General features: G+C 36.0%; 1 protein-coding gene and 1 long non-coding RNA gene across 4 annotated transcripts; one reads left to right on the top strand and one right to left on the bottom strand.

Annotated features, from left to right (window-relative positions):
* Positions 1-931: 931 nt before the first annotated feature.
* On the bottom strand, positions 932-3,060 carry LOC147384152 (uncharacterized). Of its 3 annotated transcripts, none has more exons than XM_086424789.1 (5): positions 2,449-3,060; positions 2,254-2,317; positions 1,779-2,053; positions 1,589-1,665; positions 932-1,217 (listed from the first exon to the last, which is right to left on the bottom strand). In XM_086424789.1, exons 1-5 carry the CDS (start codon positions 2,505-2,507, stop codon positions 1,198-1,200), a joined length of 495 nt encoding a protein of 164 aa, XP_086280915.1. In that variant the 5' UTR covers positions 2,508-3,060; the 3' UTR covers positions 932-1,197. The 3 variants fall into 3 exon arrangements, with proteins under 3 accessions (XP_086280915.1, XP_086280914.1, XP_086280913.1); XM_086424788.1 differs by having other exon boundaries at positions 1,589-1,674; XM_086424787.1 differs by having other exon boundaries at positions 1,589-1,704; positions 2,449-3,055.
* Positions 3,061-23,664: 20,604 nt separating this feature from the next.
* On the top strand, positions 23,665-27,362 carry LOC147384153 (uncharacterized). The gene is made up of 5 exons (XR_015172799.1): positions 23,665-23,888; positions 23,985-24,078; positions 25,106-25,385; positions 26,757-26,892; positions 27,004-27,362. It is a non-coding gene; the product is annotated as an uncharacterized LOC147384153 (long non-coding RNA).
* The last annotated feature ends 371 nt before the right edge of the window (positions 27,363-27,733 follow it).

The raw sequence follows: 27,733 nt of genomic DNA on the forward strand, positions 1-27,733 counted from the left end.
TGTAAGTATGACGCTTTCCTCTCATACCAAGTAATGAAAACGGATCTTTTATGATTTTTGTATCTTTACTTAGTGAAGACCCTTGCGGTAGCTACAAGGTAGGAATAAAGATGTGTTACACAAGAATGTCTTGAGAAAATGAGCAAAAGATACAAAGTCGGGTTTGGGTTTGTTCTTTTGTTTTAGATAAAAGAGCTTTGGTTCAGATAAATTACATCAAATATTTAAAATATTAATATGATATGTGCTAGGAAATAGAATAGGTTTTAAAAAAGACCAGGGATCCATAACGGTGTCCCGTACCTAACCAAGGTAAGGTACAGCACTACGTGAAAACTGAAAATTTTGACAAGAAAGTTTGACGGGCCAAAGCCGACAAATTTTAGAAACTGAATTTTGAGGGCCCATTGCCATTGAAATTTTTTATGTTCTTCAATTTGGCAGTTTAGAACCATCAAATTTCTCCCTTCCTCTATTAATTTGATGGTTTTGATCTGTCTTTAAAAAAATTGACAGTGAAAAATTCAACGGCCTTGGGACATCAATTATGGGCTTTTTAACGTTGTGGTGGCACACATTTTATGGCACGTGGTATTTTTTGGGATCCACTAACCGTATAGATATGTGATCTATCCTTGGTGAACCTAGGTACCAAAAATCATAGTGTTTGATTACTTCTATTCACTAGATCAAAGCTTTGAAAAAGAGTTAACTATAGTAAAATATGGCTATAGCGACGGTCTTGACCGTCGCTATAGGTACAAAATAGCGTCGCAAAAACATCTAACGACAGCCAGGGAGGCCGTCGTTTGTTGTCGCTAAATAGGCCATCGCTGAATGTATATGAGTTATAGCGACAGCCGCGCTGGCCGTCGCTATAGAGTATTATTTTTTTTAAAAAAAATTGTTATTTAGCTACGGTTTTGGCCGTCCCTATAAAAGCTTTTGAAAAAAAATAATAATAATAATTTTACACCAGGCCCCTCATGTATTGTTGAATATTGAAAATACCCCTATGTTTTGAAATTAATGACCTTGACCCCTATTACCAGTATGAAAAGACCCAAATGCCCCTCCTATCTTCAACTTTAAAAAATCTATTTGCTAATCCAAATTCTAATCTACAATTTGAAACTCCTGCAATAAGCAATCCAGATGCATACAAGACAACCTCCACTTGCCTGATTCCATTGTGGATTAATTCCAACACTCGGTAACTGCAACCACGAAAAATCAAAAAAATAAAAGATCATAAGTAGAATTTTAAAAAATCAAAACTTTAAAAGCACAATTGAAGATGAATCTATTGTGCATGAATCGGATCAAGAATTATCCCTACAGATCTGAACAAATCCAATTTCTGAGGTAGCTTTATTGCAACAAAATCGTTGCAAATATCTTATAGATGAAAAATGATAATCTATGACTAGTTTAGAAACAAATTGCAGTCTAGAATCATACAAATGAAGATGAAATTGAACTATAAAAACCAATCCAAAGACATGATTTTTAGCACTAATTCAACTAAATATAAAGAACAAACATGAAATCCGTAACTTTTAGAAAGAACATATGAAATAGAACTCACCATCCACTACGTCATAATGCGCGAAAAACGACTGTCCATGAATACCTACGTCGTCCATGAATCCCTCACTATCATTCCTACTCTCTCTATCCATGAATACCACATCGTCCATGAATCTACACATATGCACATACATGTGTGTGTGACAATTTAAAAAAAATTCATGTATTTATTGTATTTTTTAAAGTACCTTTCCCTTAAGTAGCCAGCATTAGTGAAGTAAATAGGAGCATCAATGTGAAGTATGAGAACTCCAGGAACGGTATCGGCCACTGGATACTGATCTACACTTCTGTAGATCATGGAGTTAGGGATGTTGCCCATGACACAAGTTCTTGGCCTTGCAGTAGCAAGTGTATTTAGAGCAGCTTTCCTAATTTCACCATCTCGTTCCAATGTCAAACCAGCAACAAGTTGCAAGGACTTCAAATAATTATAGTACCCGTCAACATTTAGAAGACCAATCTGTACCACATACACAAAGTTAGAACACCAAGTCAGATTCATGAAGTCATAAAATTCCCTCAAAACAGAGGTATCAATCAAGATAATAAAAAGGCACGGTAAAACTTTCATTTTGATAGGTGGTTGGTTAAGTGTAAGATGAGGTTTTGATCCCAGGTCTAGAATTGCTGCACACAGTTTCAGATCAATATGACCCATACCTGTAGCTGGAAAGCTAGCTCTAGCCCTTTCTCCTGCCAGGACTCCCCTTGTTGAATGCAATTCCTATTTTACATATATTCAATAGAACCGGTTCAATAGAACCCGTTCAATACGAATCAAAACTAAAACAATATGAGCTACTAATTCAAACCTAGTTACAAGAAGGGCAGATAAGAATGTGAACAGTGGCACACCTTTTGAGTATCATCCATAACTGCCTTGAGGAAAGCCACATCATGTTCAAGTCGTACATTGTCAGAGTGAATGATATTTGATAGGCTGTTGGCCTCTTCTTGTGCAAGCTCTACGCTTGCCATCTTCTCTTTCAGCAACTCCATTTCCTTCACTGGTCATACTTCCAGCAATATCAGTATGAATTCATCTAGTGATTTCGTTCTCTGCTCCATTGCTTGAAAATATCAAAATTGGTTTTACTAGCAGAGACGATATAACCCATGTCATTATACATTGGTATATCCCGAGGTAATTCAACAATGGTTTCACACATGCTCAATATATATATTTTTTGTTAAATTTTCTAAACAATCACTGATTCAGCTTATGACAGCAGAAATACTCAGCCCACACATAGTTTTAGAATCAGGGTCAAGTAAGGTGTGTCCTATTCCTATAGAATAGGAACAATGTCTATGTGGCACATCTTGGTTGGAGTTTAAAGCACATCGACTCCTAACCAAACCATTTTCTACTTTGCACGCAGCCCTATGTATTTTATCTCCAACAAAGAGGTGCCAAGTAGACACTGTATGTGACTAATAGCTTACTATAGGAACAAGACACCGCTCTGGATCGAGCTTGAGACGAGAGTCAGAGAAATCAGCGTTTGTAATCAAGCTTGAGATGAGAGAGATCAGACTCTTCTATTTTCGAGCTTGAGAAGAGAGACAGAGAATCAGCGTTTGTAATCGAGCTTGAGATGAGAGAGATCAGACTCTTGTATTTTCAAGTTTGAGACGAGAGAGAGAGACAGAGAACATGGGTCGATGGTCTAAATGACTCTATATCGACGGTCAAAATCTGACCGTCGGTAAAAGTCGTTGTTATAAGTCGATTTTCCTGTAGTGGTTTTAATCCAACGATCATAAATCCTTCTTAAGACAATGCTATTATCAATGGATGCACATCACTTATCAACCTGATCTTTTCTGTTGTGATTTCATCCAAGGATGGACCGAATATCAATATGGTCAGCGGGTCCCAAAATATTCTACATGGCATAAAATGGGGTTCCACCTGACCTTGGTTAGATACTGGACACCGTTTTGGATCCCTACTTTTAGAAAATACATGCACCTCTTATTGTGTGTATTTTCTTATTGTGGTAGTAGTATATAATTTTCTTAGATTATCCCTTATTATAATCTCTACCATGTATTTCAAATACCCTATATCAATTCGTTTTACGACCCAAACCTTTTTCCCTTTCTTTGCATTAACAGATGATTCTGGACATTGATCATTACTATGATCAAAAGTTTAACATCATCTGCATGGCATCAGGTTCCAGTGGTAAAGTATCTTTTGGCTAATAACTGACTCATTCTCCCTTTCCAGGTCTATGCTCGATGGACAAGGGATTAAAAGAATTATTGTTTCGTCATATTCAGAGCATGGGGTGAAGTTTATTGTAGAAACCCAAATTTTAGTATGGGAGTTTTGCCTTAGTTATTATATCGGGTCCAATGACTTTTATTTGGGTGTTTGTCTAATAGGCATTTGTTAGGATAAATTAGGACTTAAACTAAAAGGATGAGAAGATGTTATTTTATAAGTGAAGGGGAAATAAAAGAGGTCATAAATATTTATAAATAAATAAATATAGAGCATGCAGAACAGGAGCTTTCCCAACCCACTTTGGTAACATTATAACTAAAATAAATGAATATTAATTCCTTGGTGGTTGGAGAAAAGTATCAAAAAATTAAAATTTTTAAATTCTCTCTATGTAAGGGTTCCATGTGGCATCATTTCTCAGATTTATCTTGTGAGTGATTTTTGGGGAGAATAAGGATGTGCCATGTGGAATATTTGATCTAGAATATTCCATGGAAGGTAGACAAAGAAAATTGGAAGTGAAACTTATTGAATTAAATACTGGAGTTCCCGTTGAGAAATAAAGCATCATTTGTTGCATTCATTTATTCTTTACACATACACACACGCGCACAAAGAAAGAGAGAGAGAGAGAGAGAGAGAGAGATTAGGATTTAAGGAGGTTATTTATTCTAAATTTTTATTATAAAACCTATATCTTCTTTTTCTTTCCTATAAATTCATTGAGATTATATTTCTTTTAAAACCTAAATTATCTTCCTCGGGTTTTTGAAGAGGAAGACTTGGAGAATCAAGGTTGAAGGAAGAAGCTTAAGAAGATGGGGTTTTTTGTACTATATACATTACTTAAATATACATTCTATTTATATGTATATTGTAGGAGATTGAAATATGTGGATATATTGTATGTTGTTCGAACGTTAATAAATTTTTTTATCATACATTAATTATTTAAATTTATATATGTTAAACAAGCAAGATGAAATATGATAATGTGATGAATTATTCATATATGTTGTTACTTGTGAAAGGCACAATGGGCCTTGGCTTGGGTGTGTGGACACCCCAAATTGCATGAGTTTGATCAAAGAAATGTTTCATGTAAGGCCCATTTCACCTCAAAGACCTCACAAAGTCAAAAAGAACCTTTGGCCCATTTTTTCTCAAAAAGCCCAAAACCCATCATTTCAATTCACTTGTCAGTTGGTACCCAAACCCCATGTCCAACAAGCCCCAAAACTCTTTAATTTAGCCAATGGATTTCACTTTATCAAAAAAGAACATGTCATATTTTAAGAGGACCAATTTTGAATATGTATCTTTTACCCATGCTTCTTAACTTATTTACATGAGAACTGAAGTCTATTTTTCGCCAACCACATCACATTTTCAGTTGGTACCACCACATTCATCCTCCAAAATGTATGTTCTTACCTCCTATCTCATCTCATCAAATGCCATTGTAGACAACCCATTTTTGCCAGGGCTGAGCCCGAGAGCACTAAAAACCTTTCGAGAAAGGGGCTTGACCCAAGTGTATTTTAAGAAGATTTAAAAACCCCATTTTCAAACAACCACAAGGCTTGAAGCCTATTTTTCAAATTTTAGAGTTAAACTTGGCCATACCTAACTCTTGACCAAGTTTAATTTTAAGCCTACCTGTACCTCAACCTTGGCCAAGCATATATTTTTGTCTGGCCAAGGGTAACCCATGTACAAGAGTATTTTTTCTTAGTCCAAGGGTGACCCATGGCTAGGCATAATTTTTGTTTAGGCCTTGGTTCACCCAAGGCTAATTCTGTTACAAACCCATGTGTGCTCGAATTTTGTTAGGGGTAATAACCCTTTAACCCACTTCTTAATAACTTTTCCCCAAGAAATCCTTCCATTTTACTCTTTTACTCTTCCTTTTAATTCTTCAATAATCTTACCACTTTGGTCTTCTTGTAATTCTCATATTCTTCCAATAAAGATCCTTGATCAAATTAGTTCCCACATGAGTATAATTACTACTCTAACTCCATCTTCTTAGAATTAAACTAAGGTAAATTACCCTTATGCCTCCCGAGTTTATTCTCAATCTTAGAAGTTCTTTGTAATTTGACCAAGTTCCATGATTTGTGACAACTTTACCTAATCTTTAGAATTATGTATAACATGTGAGCAAAGACATTCTTATCCCTACATTGTTAAAGAGTTAGTTAGGCTAGATGACCTTAATGTCTAAAATTACCAAATATTTACATGCCATCTAGCCTGGTTCTTTAGGATTTGATTCAAAGCCAATGACCTAGGACCTTTTTACCCTCAAATAATTCTCTAGAAACTATGGACTTTTAATATCCTATCATCTTGATCATCATGATTGGTGAGATCTACAAGTTAGTAAAAGAATATTGTAGACACCCGAATTTGAGCGGGCCCTCGACGTAAGATGCCCCCAAAAAATCGAAAATTGGAATGGGCCCTGAAGCCCAAACCTACACAAAATCCAATACGTTTCAATTAATAAATGTTCGAGGCCATTTACGTGGCCCATGGACCCGCACACCTCACCACTCTCCTACATCATTAAAATCAACCAAATACTATTCTACCTAAACCCAATCCATCTCAAAACCCAATCCATCATAAATCCAATCCATCCCAAAACCCAATCCATTATAAACCCAATTCAATCTAAACCCAATCCATCCCAAAACCCAATCCATCATAAATCCAATCCATCCCAAAACCCAATCCATTATAAACCCAATTCAATCTAAACCCAATCCATCATAAACCCAATCCAACCTAAGCCCAACTCATAACCTAAGCCCAATTCAATACCCAAACCCAACCCAACCTATCAATCTCAGCAAACTAATCACCAACTCACTACAAAAAATGACACATGTCATCACATCCGGCCACCTCCCGCATCTAAGCAACGCAACCCAGAACCCTACCCTAACCGAACCTACGCCCCATCCGCTCACCATCAACAACCCACAACGCAACCCAGAACCCGACCCGAACCTAACCGACTCCCCAGCCGCGCACCAGCAACAACCCACAACTCAACCCATAACCCTACCCGAACCGAACCTATTCCCCATCCGCGCAGCAGCAACAACCCACAACTCAACCCAGACCCTATACACCCGAACCTATCCCTCATTCTTTAACCACCCACAGCACAACCCATATCTATCCATCACTTTCCCGGAAAACACTCCCATAAAATCACCTCAACCCATACCTCAACCCATACCTCCCATACTCTTCTCTCTAATCAGCTAACCACCATCACCAATCAACCAATCTCTCCATCTCTCCATTTGCCACATGTCATCATCCCTTCAATCCTCTCAAAATCAAACCAATCACCACTTATCTCTCCAAATCAAACACCATACTTCTTCAACCATCTCAACACTCCTTCTCCAAACAACTCCCTTACACCACCACTCCTCCCATCAACCATCACTCATCTCACCCCACCAAACACTCTACCCAAATGGATTTGGGTAAGATCCAAACCATTTGGGTTAAAACACAACCCATTTCCATCATTACAAAAATACCCTCATTTTCATCTCAAATTTCATACCCTTTTTCTCTAAAACCCATGCCATTATCCACTATTCTAAATCCTCACCCCATTATACCCCTAAAATACCTCCCAACTTCTATAAAAACCCCTTCATTCTCCTCCTACACTAACTAATGAAATTTTTATAAAAATCGTCAAAACACTACAACTCTCTACTTTACTCTCTTCACTACACTCAACCCTCTCTCATCTCATCTCAACACTCTACTTTCAACATCTCACTATCAACTCAACTCAATCTTCCATAACTTCAAGCAAGTCCAAGTCAACTCAAGGAAAGCACATTTGAAGATCAATTCGAGGACAAGGTGGGTTCAACAAAAAGAACACCCCCTCCACATCCCCTCTTCTACTCTCCCCTTTCCCACACATTTGCACACACCACCATGGGTTAAATCACAAAAGGGCCCCTTCTATATAAGGGTGCCCTTAATGATTGAATCCAACATTGAAAGTCCCTCATATTTGAGGGCACATATCGATTTTCTTTCTTTTTTTTCATTTTCATCTTCTTTTTATTTCCAAAAAACCGAATCCGAGGTTACCACATCACGTGGGTGGAGTAGGGTGCCTAACACCTTCCCTACTCCATAAATGGACCCCCTTACCTTGAATCAAGGTTGGACCACGTGCATTATCCGACGAGAGTCATCAAACATACAATGTATGATTTTTTCAAAAATGTGACATCGGGTGACCATTCACACCCTTTTATCAATTTGAATGGTGGCGACTCCAAAACACCCCCAAAGTGGAGGGAGGTTTGAAAAATATTCAAAATCCCGTGTCCACAAATATCAAAGCCAAAAAGAGGAGAGGTAATTTAGGTTTTCTCTAGAGGTTTTGTTGAGAATATTGGAAATCCTAGAATTTAGGACAAATTTATCCCGAAGGGTCTCCTGAAATCCTATAAATAAGACCCCCATCTAAAGTAAAGGGGGAGTGAGCTCAAGTGATCTAAAATTTTTTCCAAGTCCCTCTTCAAAGCCCTTTAACCTACCCTAACTCTATCCAAATCCCTTCCCAAACACCTAAGAAGCTCTAACCAAGAAGAAGAAGAAGAAGAGATCAATGTGGGGTTTTAGTTGTAATTTTCAGATTTTTTTTATGTAATTTCCCTTTCTAAACTTTCCTTCTTTATCTATTCCCTTCTTTATATTTAAGCTTTCTTTGTCTTTAGCAATGTAGATTTTAGTTTGCTTTAGTGAGACTTGGAGGTAAAGAGTAAAACCTCTTAGAGGTAATCTCATCTTATAAGTCCTCAATAAACTCTCAAGAGCATTAAAATAATTATTTATTAAATTTCTTGCAAGCTTTAAATTCCTAGATTAGATGCATATTTACTTTCTTTCAAGCTTTAGATTCATAGATTAGTTGCTCATTACTTCCTTGTAATTTAAATTCCTACAATAGAGATTTTTCTATTTTCTTTCTTAATGGCTTAAGAGTTAGAAGTAATCCCTCATTGAAGGTAATCTTCTCTTTCTAAATCCATTACATGCATACACTGTATCCACACATATCATAATGTTTTCTTTAAAACAGCTAAGGGTCAAAGGTGGGGATCTACCTAGATCTACACCTAACTCTCTAAGCTAATAAAAATAGTCCTAAAGAAGAAATAACTTATGCGTAAGGTCTTTAGTTTTTTCATGGCGGCGTCCAACTCATGTACACCTTTTAAGGGTTAAACCAATAAAAAAATATTCTCAAGTGACCATATAATCCTCTAAAAGAGCCTTGGGATACAAGAAGGTGAAATCCATGTGGATTATCATCCAAATCTTAGGCTCATAAAAAGTCCTAGCACGCACCTTCTTTTATTTTTAACTTGCCCATTGTCTTAATTTGTTCATTTTATAAAACTAGACTATAGTTAATTTTTCATAACTTTTCTTTATAATTTTTTTTATTTTCAAAACCTAAAAATAGTTTTCTAATATTCACCTATGGTTATATATTGGTAACCATCTTATGATGGAAGGGACAAGGTGCCTAACATCTTCCTCGTCCTTCAACTAAACGTCCTTACCTTAAAGTTCTAAGTAGACCTTTTTCCCTTATCTTTTAGATATGTGAGTCACTACAAGCTAAAAAATAAAATTTAAAAAAATATTTTATAGTATCCATTCACACTTTAATTGAATGGTGACGACTTCTAAACCCGCGTAAATGAGTTCTAACCTCCCCAAAGATTTCGAAGCCCACATATTTATAGTTTGGTAACTCCACTAGGGAACTTGAGGGTTCAAAATCAGATTTTAATGACCATTGGTATGGATTTTGAAACATTAAGTTATTTTTTTTTCTTTTGTAACTAACTTGGTTTTGTTTCTTTTGTTTTTTCTTCTTCTTTATGAGTAGTGAGTGTTATAACAATGGGAGACTATTTTGTTTATTACTTTGGGATTGATTTATTTGTAAAGTTAGCACACTTCATTTTTTAAATGCACTTGTATACATCTCGATCATAGCCAATGGACAAACCACCCATCTTATAAAAACTCTTTAGCCCCGGATCCAAGTAATCTTATGCCTTGAGGTCGCTCACCTTAAGAAACGGAGATAAAAATATTAAACTCAATCACCAACCTATGAAATACTTGTTTCGGCTCAGGTGGAGGTTTAAAGATTCGAAAATCTTCAACCTATTTATCGCCAATCATGCATAGCCTTCCTTTAGAGGTTTAGGAAATATTTTTTAAATAAATATTTTTGTTAATGGATATCTAGAATTTTAGGAACTTTATCTCTTGTTTTTCTTTTAGTCTTTGTTTAAAGTAAAGGCTTTGTAATCAAGGAAACTCTGTTGGTTTCTGAATCAAGAGCAATAAAGAAGACTTTTTATTCTTTCATCTCTATTCTCTCTGTTTTATGTTTATTTTGTTTATTGTTCATACAATAACTATCGGCTAAACTCTACGTTAGATTAATCGAGGAAACCTGAACATGTTTTTGTTAACCTCTTTTTACTGTTCTCATATGAAATCGTCTCGACCCTTTTTTCACTAAATAGCTCAAAGGGGTCTGATCGGTAAATAAGGATTTTTGAAAAATGGGAGTCGCCACCAAGTTTAGGTCTAGGAACAAAAAAAAACTTCAAATGAATATGGATCGGCCCACGGATCAGAGAGATGGGTAAGGGGTCAGATTACGGGTTTCAGAAGGTGTTAGGCACTGAATCTGCCCGATCAACATGATCGGTCTCTACTACGATCTAAAACTAACTTATGGTCAACAGGGAAGACTATGATCTAATCATCATCAGTAATTTATATCCGGTTTGCCAAACGAATCCTATGGCTAAGATTCTCCCATTATTACATGATCCCTCAAATTCCGCAAAAAATAGAAGAGTTTGAAAAAGCCCTAATTAGGTCCATGATCTAAACTCAATTAAGAAATTCCACATGCAAATATTTTCCAAATTGTCCAAAGTAGAAACTGCTGAATTGAAACTAATAAAGTTTCCAAATTAGGAATCGGAAATTTCCTAAATTAGGATTCGAAAAATATGTGCTGGACTCCCAAAATAGAAATTTAAAAAGATACATTCTCCAAAATAGACAATTTCAAAAAATGTAAATTTCTAAATTAAAAACTCCCAACTTTCATTGAATGTGAACCTTCTAAATATGAAAATGCAAAATCTTCTAAATTGGGAAATTACTAAAACGTGAAATTTCTAAATTAGAAATCTATAGACATATGTTCTCCCAAAATAGAAAATTATGCAATCTCATATTAAAATGTTTCCAAATATGAATTTTTCAATGATTCACGAATAATTTCCTAAAAGAAGAATTATATGAACATGAAGTCCGAAATTAGAAGATTATGGATTTGCCAAGAATTACCAAATTGAAAATTTACCAAATAACAAACAATCCAAGTTATCATACTTATCAAATTGGAGATTGACAAATATCATTGCATAAAATTTTCAAATTTGAAAGAAAAATCCATGAGAAAAAATCCATATTCATCGAATCCTTAAACTAACCAAACGAGCGTGCATACATGATTTTTGATTTTGTCAAAATAGTTATCATTCAACAACATGCATATTTGTCAAGTCAAGGAGTGCACTAATCACATGGAAAAATCTTAAAATAATACGAAGAGCTTGAACATCATCATAAATCATGTAAATCCAACTTGAGTATAATGATCATGAAAAAAAAATCCCCTAATCCTTCTAACATGCAAAAATAAAATAAAATAACAAATAAAAATAAACAAGATGGAGGCATAGAAATATTCTCCTAACCTATCAATATGCAAAAGAACGACTAGAACCTAGAAAAAAAGTGCATAAACGACATAACAAACACGCAATAGCGCAAAGTAAAAAAAAATATCCTCCTAATCTTACCGATATAAAAAACACAAAAGTACCTCAAAACAACTCTCTAATCCTATTAATATGCAAGGACAAACAAAAATATAGAAAAAGACGTAAAGAAAAAAAAACTCCTTCTAATCCAATTGATATGCAAACATGAGAAATAAAAAAAAATATATTTAATCCTACTAACATGCATAAGTAAACAAGAAAAATAAAAAATAAAAGATTCATAAAAAAAAATGTTTTCTTAATCCTATTGACATGCGAAAACAAACAAAACATAGAAACGATGCATCTCCTAATCCTATCAATGAGAAAAAAAAAAGGAAAAATAAAAGAGGCATACAAAAATATTCTACCAATCTTATCAATATACAAAAAAAGAAAAAAATCTTAAAGCATAGATAAATAAGTGAGAAAAACAGAAAATATATACAAGAAAATTTTTCCTAATCCTACTAATACAAAATAAAAATTAAAAACTACAAAAAATTAAAAAAAAAAATGATTCTTCTAATATTATCGATATAAAGGCATAAAAATACATTCTTTACCTTATACACAAAATAAACAAAAAAGTAAAAAATTGCAGAAATACTATTTCCCTAATCCTACCAATATATAAAGAATGAGCCATGAAAAATAAGAAGAAAGCAAGAATAAAAATAAGAACGAACCCAAAATACACTTACCTATAGAAGAAGGTGACGAGGGTTGATTCCTTCAGAAATGACCCAAAGGCTTGTGAGCATCCGTTGCCAAGAGACAAGGACAGAGAGATGAGTGTGCTGTAGCAGAGGCGTGAATGATGTGAAGGTTGTTGGGCGTTGTGGGTGTTATGGAGTACAGGATTAATGGCTGGGGCGTTGGTACAACAACCAGTAGAGAGAGAGAAAGGTTGGGGCGTTGTGGGTGCCATGGAGTACATGATTAATGGCTGGGGCATTGTGTGTGCTATGGAGTACTACTGTAGTGGAGTTATGAGGAAGAAGAAAGGCTGGGTAGGACGTCCAGCAAGGAGGGAGGTCAAAGAGGTGAGGGCTGTGTGCAGCAACTTTGTGAGAGAAAGAATGGAGGGCTGAGAGTAAGAGAGGAGAGGAGGTTGCAGGGAGTGAGAAGGGGCGTTGGGCAGCAAGGTCGTGATGGCTATGAAGGGCTGTGTTGCAAGTTTAATGAAGACGATGGAGGGGATGAAGATGTGGGCAGATGGCTGCAGCAGCTACACGTAGAAGGGATGGCTGTGTTGCAATGGAACTGTTGCTGTAGTGTGAGAAGTCGATGGAGGAGAAGAAGAAGAAGACGTACGTGAGAGAGAATCCAGAGAGAGCCGAAGGAGAGAGGAAGAAGAAAACGTGAAGAGCCCCCAGCCGGAGAGAACGTTGTCTCTTTTATAGAAACAAGTTTTTATTTTGGTTTTCTTTCTAAATTTTTTCCTTTTACACGTCTTTACTTTCTTGCTTTTGATTTCCTTTTGGAGAATGATGGTGGGGATTCCACGCTACTCGTACCAAGATGGTGGTCTCATGTTGTCGAGTTATGGTTGGTCGATTTAATTTTCATTTTATTGATTGGCTAATTTTTTGTTTCGAGTTTTTGTTGGTTGATTAATTTTTTAATTATGAGTTTTATTACTGGTTGATCGATTTTTAATTTGAAATTTTTTTATTGGTTGATTAATGAAAAGTTTTCTATTGGTTTTATTTTGTTGATTACGTTTTAATTTTAATTGTTTGGATTTTTTAATTTCAATTGTTTAATTTTTTAATTTGAATTTTATATGTAGTTTAAATTGGATTTTTAATTGGATTTCGATTTTTGTTACATTTTTTTAAGGATCGGGATCTCTAAGTTGAATTTGGAGGTTGAGGGGCATTTCGGTCATTTTTATGATTTTTCCTAAATTTCTCTGTTTTCGTTGGTTTAGGTCCCGTTAGACTCGAAATTATATTCTGAGTGCAATGGAGATACTTTCAAGGTCTTTCGGAGGTCCAAAATTTATCAGGGGTATTTTCGTCATTTTGTCGATTTTTGTAAATTTTTACGAATTTTAACATGAGGTTTCTTTCAGCCCCAACGTGATTATTTCTAAGTTTCAAAGTCATGTTTTCCTAGCGTAGCGAAGTTTCTAAGTTATCGAACTGTGTAGCAAACTTAAAGCGTACATGCTTGCTAAATCGGGTGTAAGGTGTAACAATCCTAAGCGTGTGTAAATTTTTATGTCGAGTTGTAAAGAGTAGAGGGGGTGGAAGGATTGAAAATGGGAAAAGTCAGAAACAGTACTCACAAGCTTTCGTGTTCTTTGCGATCATCATTAGGAATTCACGGTAGTAGGGTGACGAATTGTCGAATTTGGCAGATGCAAAAATGGGGTGTCTACACCATAACTATGTTTTAGTATTTTACTGTGGAAATCCTTAATTAAAAATTATCGGATGGAATATTGATTGTTCTATCATTTTGATAGTTTATACTTTGGTCAGTTCAAGATAAAGTATGCTTTACAAAGAACATTTAATATTTCTCTTATAATTTCGTCTTAATGAGTTGATCACATATTTTGAAATCCCTTTTTAATAAAACTGATTAATATTCCGATCCACAAATATTAACAGAACTTGAACTGACAAATAGAGATAAATAGAGGACAATTAAAATATTAACAGAACTTGCAAAGGTGGATTAGATCGATCTAAACTTTTCTTTAGTAGTTACATAAATCTAAATTGGGTTTGAAGTAAAAAGAACATCGGATCAGCGTTGTCTTTGTGGATCGATCCTTACTTACCAAGGTTTATATTTTGTTCTTTAATTTGATTAATAATCTACACCGAACAATTTTTCTCGAAGGCGCTTTCAAGTTGTTGACTCTTTTATGGAGGACAAGAGGCCAAGGTTTGGAACATAGAGAAAAATGGACCTTTCTTTGTTGCCTTCTATTGAGATACTCATTAGGTTTGCCTAGGCCGGTGTTCTTTGCCTAGTTTTCTTGCTTAGATAAGATTTTGACAGTATTTCCAACAAGAAAATCACTATCAACTTTTGTATCAAAAGAAAAAGGAGTAGAGAAATGGTGCTCAATGACCAAATGTGACACTTGCCCCCAAACATTGAAGCCATTGTTATTGGGGAGCTAAGCCACATAGATTAGTTAGAGAAATGGCTAGTATGCGTGAATCACAAACACTGCATTTTCTCTTAAAAATGAAGTAATTGCCACAGATACAACATCCATTTTGATGTGCCCGAGTAACATAATTGTGAAGCTTCGAGAGTTGATAAGCAACCCCATATTTGGGATAAGTCATAGATGTTAGATGGAAGCATATTTTATATTGTGTGACAATCATCCCAATAGATTTTAGTAACATCGGTTCAAAAGGCCTGTGAGCTATAAAAGCTTCCCAAATTATGCAAGGATTCATGATTCATGAATAGTACATAAATGGAGATTTACCTATTTCTAGTTATCAAGATTCGGAAGTGACCGAGTGCATTCTCATTACAGATGCCTTTACCCGAACCAAGCTTACAGTCAAAGTACAACCTCCAAAAGGCATGATTTACTGGAAATCATTGGATATTACTTAATTTTGGATGAAAATTAATATATATGTCTCTTTTAGAACAAAAACAACTAGAAATGTTTGATTTTCATACATAAATCACAAACAAATAGAGAATAAATGGCAAAATGCTTGAAATTAGGATCATACATCGAAAATCAATAGGAATCCTTCAGAGAACTTGAATTTTGTAACAATTTATTGAATTCGGCTCACATTCGACTTTTCCCTGCCAATGAACGAGCAAGAACAACAACCGGAAATTGAAATTCAATAAAAAAAAACTTTGAAATTTAAAAAAAAAAATTAAAAAGCCAAAAAACTCTATAAAATATTTTCACAAATTAATAAAGAACCATACCTTGAAGATTGTTAAGAATCCTTAAATAGAACTTGAAATCTCAAAACGAAACTAATCCGAGAAATGTTCCATAATGAAACCCTAGAAATGTTCCATAATGAAAGTGATCGAGATGAAGATGAAGCTTTGTAGGATTTGAAAATTTGTGAAATTGAAGAACACTTGATTGAAAATGAAAATGGAGCTTTGTTAGGTCTAAGAAACAAAGATTATAAGTGAGAAATCAAAGAACATTATGGAAATCAAAGATGGAGCTTTGTTAGAGTTTGAGAAACAAGATGAAATTGGAGAAAACTTGATAAAAAACTAAGATGGAGCTTTGTTAGGTCTAAGAAACAAATATTAGAGTGAGAATCGAAGATGGAGCTTAGTTAGGTACGAGAAACAAATATCAGATGTGAGAAATCGAAGAACGCTATGAAAATCGAAGATAGAGCTACGTTAAAGTATGAGAAACACAATGAAATCAAAGAACACTTGATCGAAAACGAAGATTATGCTTCATTAGGATTTCTATCACACTCGCGTTCATATACGAATGTGAGATCTGGAAGGCTTCTCTTGAGGTTATGAATCTAAAATCGATATTGAAAAGTGGTATTTCACAGAGAAACGGTTCAAACCCGTTTTCCATAAAAAACGGCCATAACCCATTTCATAGTTTTGTTCTTAATTTGTCATTTTCTTGGAGAGTGGAGAAGCCCATAGCAAGCTTATATTATTGCTATAATTTTAGTTTCCTTACCTCTTTATTTGCTTTCATGACTATGAGTTCTCTTCAAGACTTGTCCACTCCTATGGATTAAGGCTAGATATGAACTCTTACACCTTACATGCTAGATAAGTTCAAGATGTTGCATGCTTATGTTAGATGTTTGATTGCAATAGCTTCACACAATAGTGAGTGAAGGATTTCTATTTTAGATTGTCTTAATATGATTTTCTTTTGCTAGATCTTTCGATCTAAGGAGTTAACACCAAGCACTTATGATTGAATTATGAAAGAGGTTAGAAACTAGGTTTTAGCTTAGTAGTTTTCTCTAGCTGGATCCTCTCTTTAGTGTGATTTACATTCTTTGTTTTAGTTTGATATTTCTCTTCTATTAGTTTAATTTCTAGCACGCTTTATTTTATTTTGGTTACTTCAAAAATACAAAAACAATTTTATAATTTGGGCTTGAATAGATTTCATAACCTTTGTAACTCCAATACAAACACAATCTTGAATTAATAAATTTATGTTTTCTAGAAAGTTCTCTTTCTTTTTCCAATTACTTGGTATTCTATGTGAATCAGTAAGTTTTGATGCCCAATTATTCGACATTCTTTTGAGAATCAATGAACTAATTAAGATTGTTCTTCGCTCTATATCATTAACTCATATAAGAATCTCTAAAATATGGGCTTCAAACATAACTTGACAAATAATGAAATATGAGAATAAATCCCCTATAAGGAGCTCATTTTCTTGATGCAAGTCAAGATTAATTTCTTAAAACCAAGATCTCCTCCTCCTTGATTTACCTTTCTTATACATTTCTATTGTTTCTTAAATTTACCTTGAACTTATTTAGATGTGGCATCCCATCCATCTACCTCTTTGGAATAAACCATTGTTATGGACTCACTTTTTGATTTATCTATCAATGAATGGTTTCTACAGATTCTGACTTGAATGGTTTGGGACAATTAATGGGCCCGCATAAAGGTTTCATTAGGAATTTTCTCTCTTTAGGTTCTAAATTCAAGTGAGCTACAATGTTAATTTTCCCAACTAGGATGCATCAAGATAATTTTCTTCAGATCTATTTGATGTAACGCATATTTGCAAGGGGGTAACTTTAACGGGTGAGGAAACAAGAGAAGAATCGTTTTTCTTCATACCTTCTAGTAGAAGGAAACTATTATTCAAGATCAAATTTGTATTTTGAGGAGACCTTGGACTTACAAATTATAGGTGTTGAAGTTGTAGACTTGGGACTTACAAATTATATGTATTGAAGTAGTCGTGAATGCTATTGTATAGGTGTCGAAGTAGTTGTGAATGCTTTGGGAGTTGGTTTTTGTCGTTCTTTATTTCTGTTTCTTTCCTCATTCCTAAGGGGTTAGAAATAACATTAGGTAGGTGCGTTGGCATTAGACAATAAAATCACTACATCACAAACAGTTAAAAACGACTAAATAGTACGGAAAAAACGACGGACTAAAGCCGTCGTTTATATACGACGGTTTTCACCAATTGTTTAACCCTTAATGATGATTATAATAATCGTTTATTAACAACTAATTTAATCCGTCATTTAATTAGTAAAAGAATCACTATTGTCACACCAAAGTTTACTAATGTTACACCGATTGGTGTGGCGTTAATAAAATTTGATTATCACTATTGCCGCACCAACGTTACCAAATCTTATTCGATTTCTTTTTCCTTTCTTCTCTGTATCTTCTTCCTCTATAACGTACATAAATTTGAGTATCACTCGACTTCCACTACGTGAAAAACTTAAAACTTGACAGAAAAATTCGTGGTCAAATTAGAATTTTTTTTTTATTAAAAAAAAAAAAAACGAAGTCTGTCTGAACAAAACATAAGAGGGAAGAAGGAACAACAGTATATAATCTCTCATTTGCTTTGTCTACTCTCTTCTCAATCCTGTTATGATTCTAACAATAATATTAGAAAGATAGAACAATTGGTTACTTCGAGGGAACCAAATCCTCCACAAGTTCTGCTAACATTCAACTTACTTCTACATTCATCACAGGAGATTAAATACAACTTCAGAAATTAACCACCAGCCACTAACAAGTTACTGGACCACTACTACTAACAGCACATTATCCACTAACAACTTACTAACAGCAACATTATCTATGTCAGGAAATAACCACCAGCCACTAACAAGTTACTGGACCACTACTAACAACACATTATCCACTAACAACTTACTAACAGCAACATTATCTATGACAGGAAATAACCACCAGCCACTAACTACAGACTTAATTAAAGCATAACAGATAATAATACCCAACAAGTAATGGGCTGCCTAGATAAGGCCCTGTAGCCCAGGCCCGACACATGACAATGCCACCCCCTCAGAAGACCTTGTCCACAAGGTCTGGGAAGTCCTCACTCAGAACTTGATAGTCCACCCAGGTTGCTTCTTCTAGCCCCAACCCTTTCCACTTTACCAATAGTTCTGCTGCTGCTCGGTTTCCCTTTTTCACCATGCGTCGTTGTATGATTTCCTCAGGTTCAAGCTTAAAGGTTCCATCTGATGTTGTAGGCGGCAAGGATTCTGATTGCTGATTTCGAGCTCCTAACTTCTTCTTCAAGTTCGATACGTGGAACACCGGGTGGATTTGAGTCGTAGGAGGAAGCTTCAACTTATAGGCAACAGAGCCCAATTTTTCCAGCACTTCGAATGGTCCGTAGAACCGCGGAGAAAGCTTCGAGTTGCGACGTTGGACAACTGACTGTTGCTTGTATGGTTGGAGTCGAAGGTAAACATAATTGCCCACTTCAAAGCTTCTTTCTGTCCTCTTTAAATCAGCGAATCGCTTCATTCGTGCTTGTGCTTCTTGCAAATTGTGTTGAATGATACGGAGAATCTGATCTCTCGACTTTAAGGTATCTTCCACAGCTTGATTTTTTGTAGTTCCTGGAGAATAGGGCAATAATTTTGGGGGTGGGTAACCATAGACTGATTCAAAGGGTGTTAGTTTGGTCGATGCATGAACATTGGTATTGTAACACCATTCAGCCAACGGAAGCCATTTGACCCACTCCCTTGGTTTGTCACCTGAAAAACACCGTAAGTATTGCTCCATAGCCTTGTTCACGATCTCGGTTTGTCCATCCGTCTGTGGGTGGTAAGCTGAGCTGAACTTCAAGTCAGTCCCCTGCAACTTGAATAGTTCATTCCAGAAATTGCTTGTAAAAGTTGGATCCCTGTCTGTTACAATAGAACTAGGCATGCCATGCAATTTAAAAATATTTGCAACAAATATTTGGGCTATTTTAGAGGCTGTATAGGGATGGGAAACTGGAACAAAATGGGCATATTTAGATAACCTGTCAACCACCACTAAAATCACTGAGTACCCTCCCGAAACAGGCAACCCTTCAACAAAATCAAGAGAAATGTCAGTCCAAATTTTAGTAGGAATTGGTAAGGGTTGAAGGAGTCCTGTTGGATGTATGTTTTCTGACTTATTTCTTTGACACACATCACATTCTCGGATTAAGTTTCGGATGTCACCCTTCATGCCTACCCAATAAAATTCAGAACGAATTCTGTGGATAGTTTTATGGTACCCTGCATGGCCACCCACTGGACTGCTATGTAAGGCCTGTAGAATCTGCAATTTCAGCTCCGGTGTGTTGCTAATATAGAGTCTATCTTTGTAGTAAAGCAACCCTTCCAATACTCTATATTTGTTAGGATCCAATATCCCTTGCTCCATTTTCTGCAACAGTTTCTGCAACTCAGAATCTTTTCCATAAGAAGCCTTGAGAATGTCCAACCAAGTAGTTGTTGGAACCGTGAGGGCTGCCAACTCTCCTTCTTTAGAATCTACCTTTCTAGATAGTGCATCAGCCACCCGGTTGTCTTTGCCTCGTTTGTACTCCACTGAGAAATCAAAACCTAACAACTTGGTGATCCATTTTTGTTGAAGAGGTGTTCCAACCTTCTGTTCCAGCAAATATTTTAGGCTTTGCTGATCTGTTTGCACCCTGAATTTCTGCCCCAATAAGTAAGATCTCCATTTCTTTACAGCAAGTACCAAGGCCATCAATTCTTTCTCATAAGTTGACATTTGTAAAGCCTTCCCACTAATTGCCTGGCTCATAAAAGCAAGTGGCCTTCCCTGTTGCAATAAAACAGCTCCAACACCATACCCACAAGCATCACATTGAATAGTAAAAGGATGAGTAAAATCTGGTAGTGCTAAGACCGGAGGGTTAGTAACAGCTTTTTTGAGTTTTTCAAAGGCTTCCTTGGCTGTTGCAGTCCAGGAGAAGGAATTCTTTTTTAAGAGAGAGGTTAAGGGTGCTGCAATGAGGCCATATCCTTTGATAAATTTCCTATAGTAGCCTGTGAGTCCTAAGAACCCTCTAAGAGACTTTAAACTGGTGGGAAAAGGCCAACTAAGCATAGCATCAATTTTAGCAGGGTCAGCCTTAACTCCTTTATGGGAAATTAAGTGGCCCAGGTAGCTAACCTCAGAACATCCAAAACTACATTTAGATTTTTTTGCAAATAATTGATGCTGTTTCAGAATGTCTAAAACAGTTTGTAAATGAACCAAATGTTCTGAAAAGGTTTTGCTATAGACAAGTATGTCATCAAAAAAGACCAAAATGAATTTACGTAGATGAGGCTTGAAAATGTCATTCATTAGGCCTTGGAAAGAAGCGGGTGCATTGGTAAGCCCGAATGGCATTACTAAAAACTCGTAATGACCCTCGTGAGTCCTAAAGGCAGTCTTTTGGATATCATTTGGGTGAACTCGGATTTGATGGTAGCCGGACCTAAGGTCTAATTTACTGAAAATGGTAGCACCATGTAGCTCATCTAATAATTCATCAACTATTGGTATGGGAAATTTCATTTTGATGGTTTCTTTGTTGAGAGCTCTATAATCAACACAAAGCCTCCAACTACCATCTTGCTTTCTTACCAATAGAACGGGTGAGGAAAATGGGCTTTGACTAGGTCGGATTATACCATTATTCAACATTTCATTGACCAACTTTTCTATTTCTGTTTTTTGAAAGTAAGGGTATCTATATGGACCTACACAGACTGGTTTTGTGTCTTTATGGAGTAAGATATGGTGGTCATGTCTTCTAGGTGGAGGTAAACCATTGGGTTCTTCAAAAAGCGATTGGTATTGGTCAATAAGGTTACTCAAGGCCGGGTCCATTTCAGCAGAAAAAAGGATATTTTCAACGGTTTCAGCAAGCTGTAAAACTAAGCCCTTATGGTCTTTTTTTAATGCCCTACCAAATTTTTCACCTTCTATCAATGATAAACCTGTGGGTGACATGCCTTGAAGTGTTCTACTCATGCCCATGTAGGAAAATTCCATTTGAAGTTTAGAGAAATCCCATAGAATTGGCCCTAAAGCCCTTAACCATTGGACTCCCAAAACAATATCACATCCCCCCAATGCAAGCAAATAAAATTCAGTAGGATAGAAATTACCCTGCATGTGGAGTTTCACCTCAGTACACTTTCCTTCACTGCTCATAGCTGCTCCATTTGCTACCTTCACTATCAATCCTTGGGTGGGATGTATTTTGAGCCGAGCCTTCTCAGCAATAGAGGGATCCATAAAATTATGGGTGCTTCCCGTATCAATAAGGACCACCACTACACACCCTTGCACCTTGCCCACTAACCTCATGGTTCTTGGATTAAGAGAGCCCGAGAGAGCATGGATGGAAATGCTTGGTTCTACCTCTACAATCTCTGGTTCACGCCGCAAACTGCAATCTCCCTTCTCCTTGCTATCCCTTACTGTTAAGGGCTCCTCGTCATCACTAGAATCCTCGCACTCCATAATGAATAACTTAGCTGCCTTGCATTTGTGCCCCGGTCCCCATTTCTCATCACAATTGTAGCAAAGACCCTTCTCTCGCCTTTCCTTCATTTGAATAGGAGATAAGCGCTGCACTGGAACCATAGCCCTCTTCTCGGGAGAAGAAGAAGCAAAGGTCAGCCTTGGGGTGGGAGCACCCCCCTTGACAACCTTCTTTAAGGCCAAAACATTTTCTTCCTGCATCTTAGCCAACCCAAAAGCAATATTCAAAGTTTGTGGGTTCAACATACGTACCATGAATCTGATGTCTTCTCTAAGTCCACTAAGGAAACAGCTAAGTTTATATGGTTCAGCTAAACCCCTTAACTGATTAGATAAGACTTCAAATTCTGTTTTATAAGCTTCCACGGTAGTAGTTTGCTTCAAATTCGTAAGGGCCTCCATTGGATCTTCATAAGCTGTAGGACCAAACCGTGTTTGCAGCCCCCTAACAAATGCTTCCCAGCTTGTGATTCCACCTGAAGCTTCCAAATCTTGGAACCAAATTAAGGCCTTACCTTCCATGTGGAAGGAAGCCAATAATACTCGATGCTGTGGGTTAGTTTGGTGATAAGCAAAAAACTGATTTGCTCTATAGATCCACCCTTGAGGGTCCTCACCATGAAATTTAGGGAAATCCAAACGGATGGAACGTGTTTGAATTGTCCCATGCTCTTCAAATAATGGATTGACCATTCTTTGCTCATCTATGTTGTCCTCAGGTCTCTTCCCACTACTGCGTACCAAGGCTTCAACATTACCAGCCACTGCCTGAAGCTGCTGAGCCAATCCATCTACCAGCTGCTGCAATGACACTTGATTTTGCTGTTGGATCTCCTGTGTTTGTTTCAATCCAGCAATAGATTCAGCAAGTTGTGAATAACGTGTACCAGCTCCACCTTCGGCCATGTGGATCGTCTGGCTCTGATACCACTGTTATGATTCTAACAATAATATTAGAAAGATAGAACAATTGGTTACTTCGAGGGAACCAAATCCTCCACAAGTTCTGCTAACATTCAACTTACTTCTACATTCATCACAGGAGATTAAATACAACTTCAGAAATTAACCACCAGCCACTAACAAGTTACTGGACCACTACTACTAACAGCACATTATCCACTAACAACTTACTAACAGCAACATTATCTATGTCAGGAAATAACCACCAGCCACTAACAAGTTACTGGACCACTACTAACAACACATTATCCACTAACAACTTACTAACAGCAACATTATCTATGACAGGAAATAACCACCAGCCACTAACTACAGACTTAATTAAAGCATAACAGATAATAATACCCAACAAGTAATGGGCTGCCTAGATAAGGCCCTGTAGCCCAGGCCCGACACATGACACTCCATCTAACATCTCTCAAACTTTGGAGATCTCACATCTCTTGATCTCCCGTGATGGCCCGATCTTACATCTGTCGCGATCTCTTGCGATCTCACATCTGTCACGATCTCTTGCGATCTCACAATCTCCCGATCTCTTGCGATCTCGCAATCTCTCGATCTCACATCAATCTCCCGATCTCTTGCGATCTTGCAATCTCTCGATCTCACATCTCTTGATTGTTTCACTGGTAATCTCTCTCTCTCTCTCTCTCTCAAAGTTGAAAATGGTAGAGTTTTAATGGTCTCTATGTATCGATCTCACATCTCTCTCTCAATCTCTTTAGGTTGAAAATGGAGTTTGAAGGGTCTTTGAAGTTCTTAGAACTCAAATTGAAGATTTCATAACTTTGAGCTTTATTTGGTGTTTTGTCGAATGAGGTATAATCCCCTTAAACCCTAGATATGTTTTCTAATTTATATCCAGTTCATCTCATCAATCGATCATCATCTAATTCATAACATGTATTGGTACTGTGTTTTTCACAAGGAAAAATTTTGTTCTAAAATGCCCTGTTATTCTCTCAACTCAGATTATATGATAGGTGGAGGCTTTTAATAGGAATTCCCTTACACTAGATGATAGATGTGATCCCAAGTTTTCCCAGATATGTAATTTTAGTTGGACATATTTAGGAAATTGGAGTGCCTAGAGCATCTAATTGTGAAATAACTTACTAGAGGAATCCCAATCAATGTAAGTTAATGGGTAGAATGTGCAGACTGTGTGTACCTTGTCCAATTTTGCTGAATATTTTCACCTTGATGGCTTAATTAGATCTTAAACATCCAATTAGCTAGAACTAGACTTCTATTGATACTATTGGCTCCCATGAACCAGACATTTAATCACAATTAATTATTTAAGAAAATACAAATTTAGCAATTTTGACATAGCTTGTACTATGCTCGCTTGACATATAAGATGGAGTATTCCAAGCCATGGGCGATCTTGATTACCAAAGTAGATTACACTGCATCAGTAGAATTTGCAACTACAAAACAACTCCTAAATGCTGAGATTTCCCATTTCTCGCATGTGCTAAACCTACACTTGTAAATGTTAGTATGTTTGAATCATCTGAGTCATGAGATAATTTGTTTAGCAAGTCTTTCTTAATGAACAAAAAGTATAATCAACGTTTGGTTCCATCAATATAAACTTGCTCATCAACATCCTCTCTGTTAGCAAGTCTGTTTGAACAAATAAAAAGTATAATCAGTGTTTGGTTCTATAAATATAGACTTGCTCATCAACATCCTATCTGCTAGCAACTTTTGAAAAGATCTTTACATGCTCAAACAAGTTTTTATGTACATATATCTTCTACTTTCTGGATAGTTTAGATCAATTTGCATATCTTTTTTTTTTTATATTAGTGTTCTACCTATTCTTATTCATGTCCAGGCAATGTTTTCAAAGGTGTTGGAGGCTTACACCTTGAGACTCACTTCAGTGAAAGGCTCTCCAAAACACATTGGGCTTACGCCTTAAGACTTTACGTACTAAAACATCTCAATTCACCCCTTAGATTTTAAAATACTAGGTGGTGTGCCCTGTTAATTACTTGAACTTATTTGATTCTTTCCTCCACCTTGTGCAATGCATCTTTGTTATCTGTCATTTATTCAAGAAGGATGAGAAGATTGATCCCCAGCAAGCCCTCTACTTTGATTACAACAAGCAGGTTTGCTCCCCTCAAACTGATTTTCATTATTTTTGGTTGAATATGCATTTTTATGGGGTTTGTTTATTTGTTGAAATTGAATTTTTTATAGTGTGAATTGTTAGGAAAATTGAGTTTATTTGTTTTTTACATTTATTAGCCTTTAGTTTCTAATTTGGTTGGTAGAAATGGAATTACTATTTTTTCTTATTTGATAAATGTTACAATTACCAAGTCCTGCTTTAGAACTTTTGAATTTTCTTGTGAGAACCATCAGTGATTTGTTCATATATACCAAGCTGAAAATCCAAACCAGGCATAGGTCTATTGTTTACACTTTAATCTTTGAATTATTATTGTTGGGAAAAAAAAGTAGGTATTTTGTGGGAAATCTAGTGGTGGTAAAGAATTGGAAATAGAAGTAAAAACCTTCATGATCCAAGATTAAATTTAGGGAGGAATTAGAGCAGCTATAGTCATATTGGGTATGGTGTATTTTGCAAATATATGGACTTGTTTGGAAGAATAGCCAAATATATACTAAAAAAACAATTGAAATAGAAATTCTTTTACAAAAGAATTTGATGCACAACAACATATATACAGCTGAGATGGGAGTAAAAGCAGAGCTTTCCTAGGGATTGATAATTATCCTAGGTATTTGTTTCATTAGGGACATCCTAAGGAATATCCTTCCATCTAAGTCATTCATTTGACAGAGATCTTCTAAAAAGGCTTGAGGCTAATGTTTATCATTAGTCTTTCAACCTTATTTATTGTTGGAGGCTTGAGGCAGAGCATTAATGGGAGTTAAGATTAGAGATTTTCTAAGGATTTAACTTTGAAAGTTTGGTAGTTGTCAGAATTTATTGCATGCATAGTGGAATTATTTTGGAAATTATATGAACATATTGTGGTTCTTTTGTTACATTTCTTTACCAAATGGAGATATTGTCTTCACTTTTCGTGAGCTTGGAGTTGAATCCTTATAGAATTTAACTATATGAAATTTTGGATCACTCAAGCACGCTTAGTTGAGCAATCTCAAGAGTGAGTGATACAAGTTTGTTCCCAAGTTCTTATTTTCTTTTTGTGTTAATATTTCTATTTTATGGATGAACTTAGTTATTTAATGTTGTATGATATCATCTCAACAAAATCCTAGCATATCACAAGTATCCCTAATTTGTCTTTCCTCCTTTCCTTGGTTGAGATTGTCTTCAATATAAGAAGTTTCAAAAGCTTAGGTCCTATGAATGTGGTCGACTTGTGAGAGGGTCTCAACTTGTGGTTCTTTTGTCACGTTTCTTTTCTTTTTTTCCTTTGATGACTATGATGTCTACTTTAATATTTAGTCTTAACGAGATATTTCACATTTATGTCATGAATCAGTTGCTACCAGCTTGTCAAGTTAGAAAAGAAGATGCTAAATGCATGCCTTCAGATGACAGTTGAATTAATAAATCAATTGCCTAATCACACTATATCTCCCTGCCTTGCTCCTTATGCACCTCGGTTAAAACAAAAGGTAATCTCTCTCTCTCTCTCTCTCTTGGGTGTGGGCATGCATGTGTTTGGGGGCGGTGGGTGTTCAGAAATATTCTTCCATTGGATTCATTTTGAATTGTCTGAATCGCAGAAAATTGCCAATCCTTGTTTTAGTGTGTGATCCTGCAATCAAGCAAGTTTTAGCTGCATTTTCTGTTGGCCGTATTAATTCAAAAGGTGAGACATAGAGTCAGCCCAGTGTATCCTACGTGTATTGTTCTTTATAATAGGTTCTTTTATTTTTATGGTGTTGCTATTCTTCATGCCTATTTTTGAAGGTAATTGATCAAATAAACATGTAACTTGTGCATTTATTCTAGGTTAAGATTTTGCTTTGTAGCATGGGATATGCTTAAGGGACAGATTTTGTGGAGCTACATTGCGGAACTCTTGTCAGATTTTGTAAGTTTTTGTTTTTTGGATGTATTTATTTATTTTGTTAGATTTCAATTTTCTGTCCAATGAAAATTGTCATTTTCTTTTCAGGTGAAAAATATAAAAAATGACAAACAATGATGGTTAAAAAAAAAAAAAGTTTGACAAAAAAACGACGGCTTTAAGCCGTCGTTTATATCTACTAAATTAAATTTAAATTCGACAAAAAATGACAGGTTTGGGCCGTCGTTTTATTTTGACAGTCCATAACCGTCGTTTTTTATAACACTTTGTTGACACGTACCAACTGTCGTGGTGAGGATGATCTCCTCACCATAGATATCATCCTCACAAAAAATCAGTCTATTCCAAAACTTTTAACCCATGTAAGACAAAACACGTTTGTGAAAGTGTAGGGTAAAGCTTAGGGTGGCGAATGGGACCCA

This window comes from Akebia trifoliata, chromosome 15, assembly GCF_017979445.1.
Source record: "Akebia trifoliata isolate Shusen 1 chromosome 15, ASM1797944v1, whole genome shotgun sequence".
Lineage (NCBI taxonomy): Eukaryota > Viridiplantae > Streptophyta > Magnoliopsida > Ranunculales > Lardizabalaceae > Akebia > Akebia trifoliata.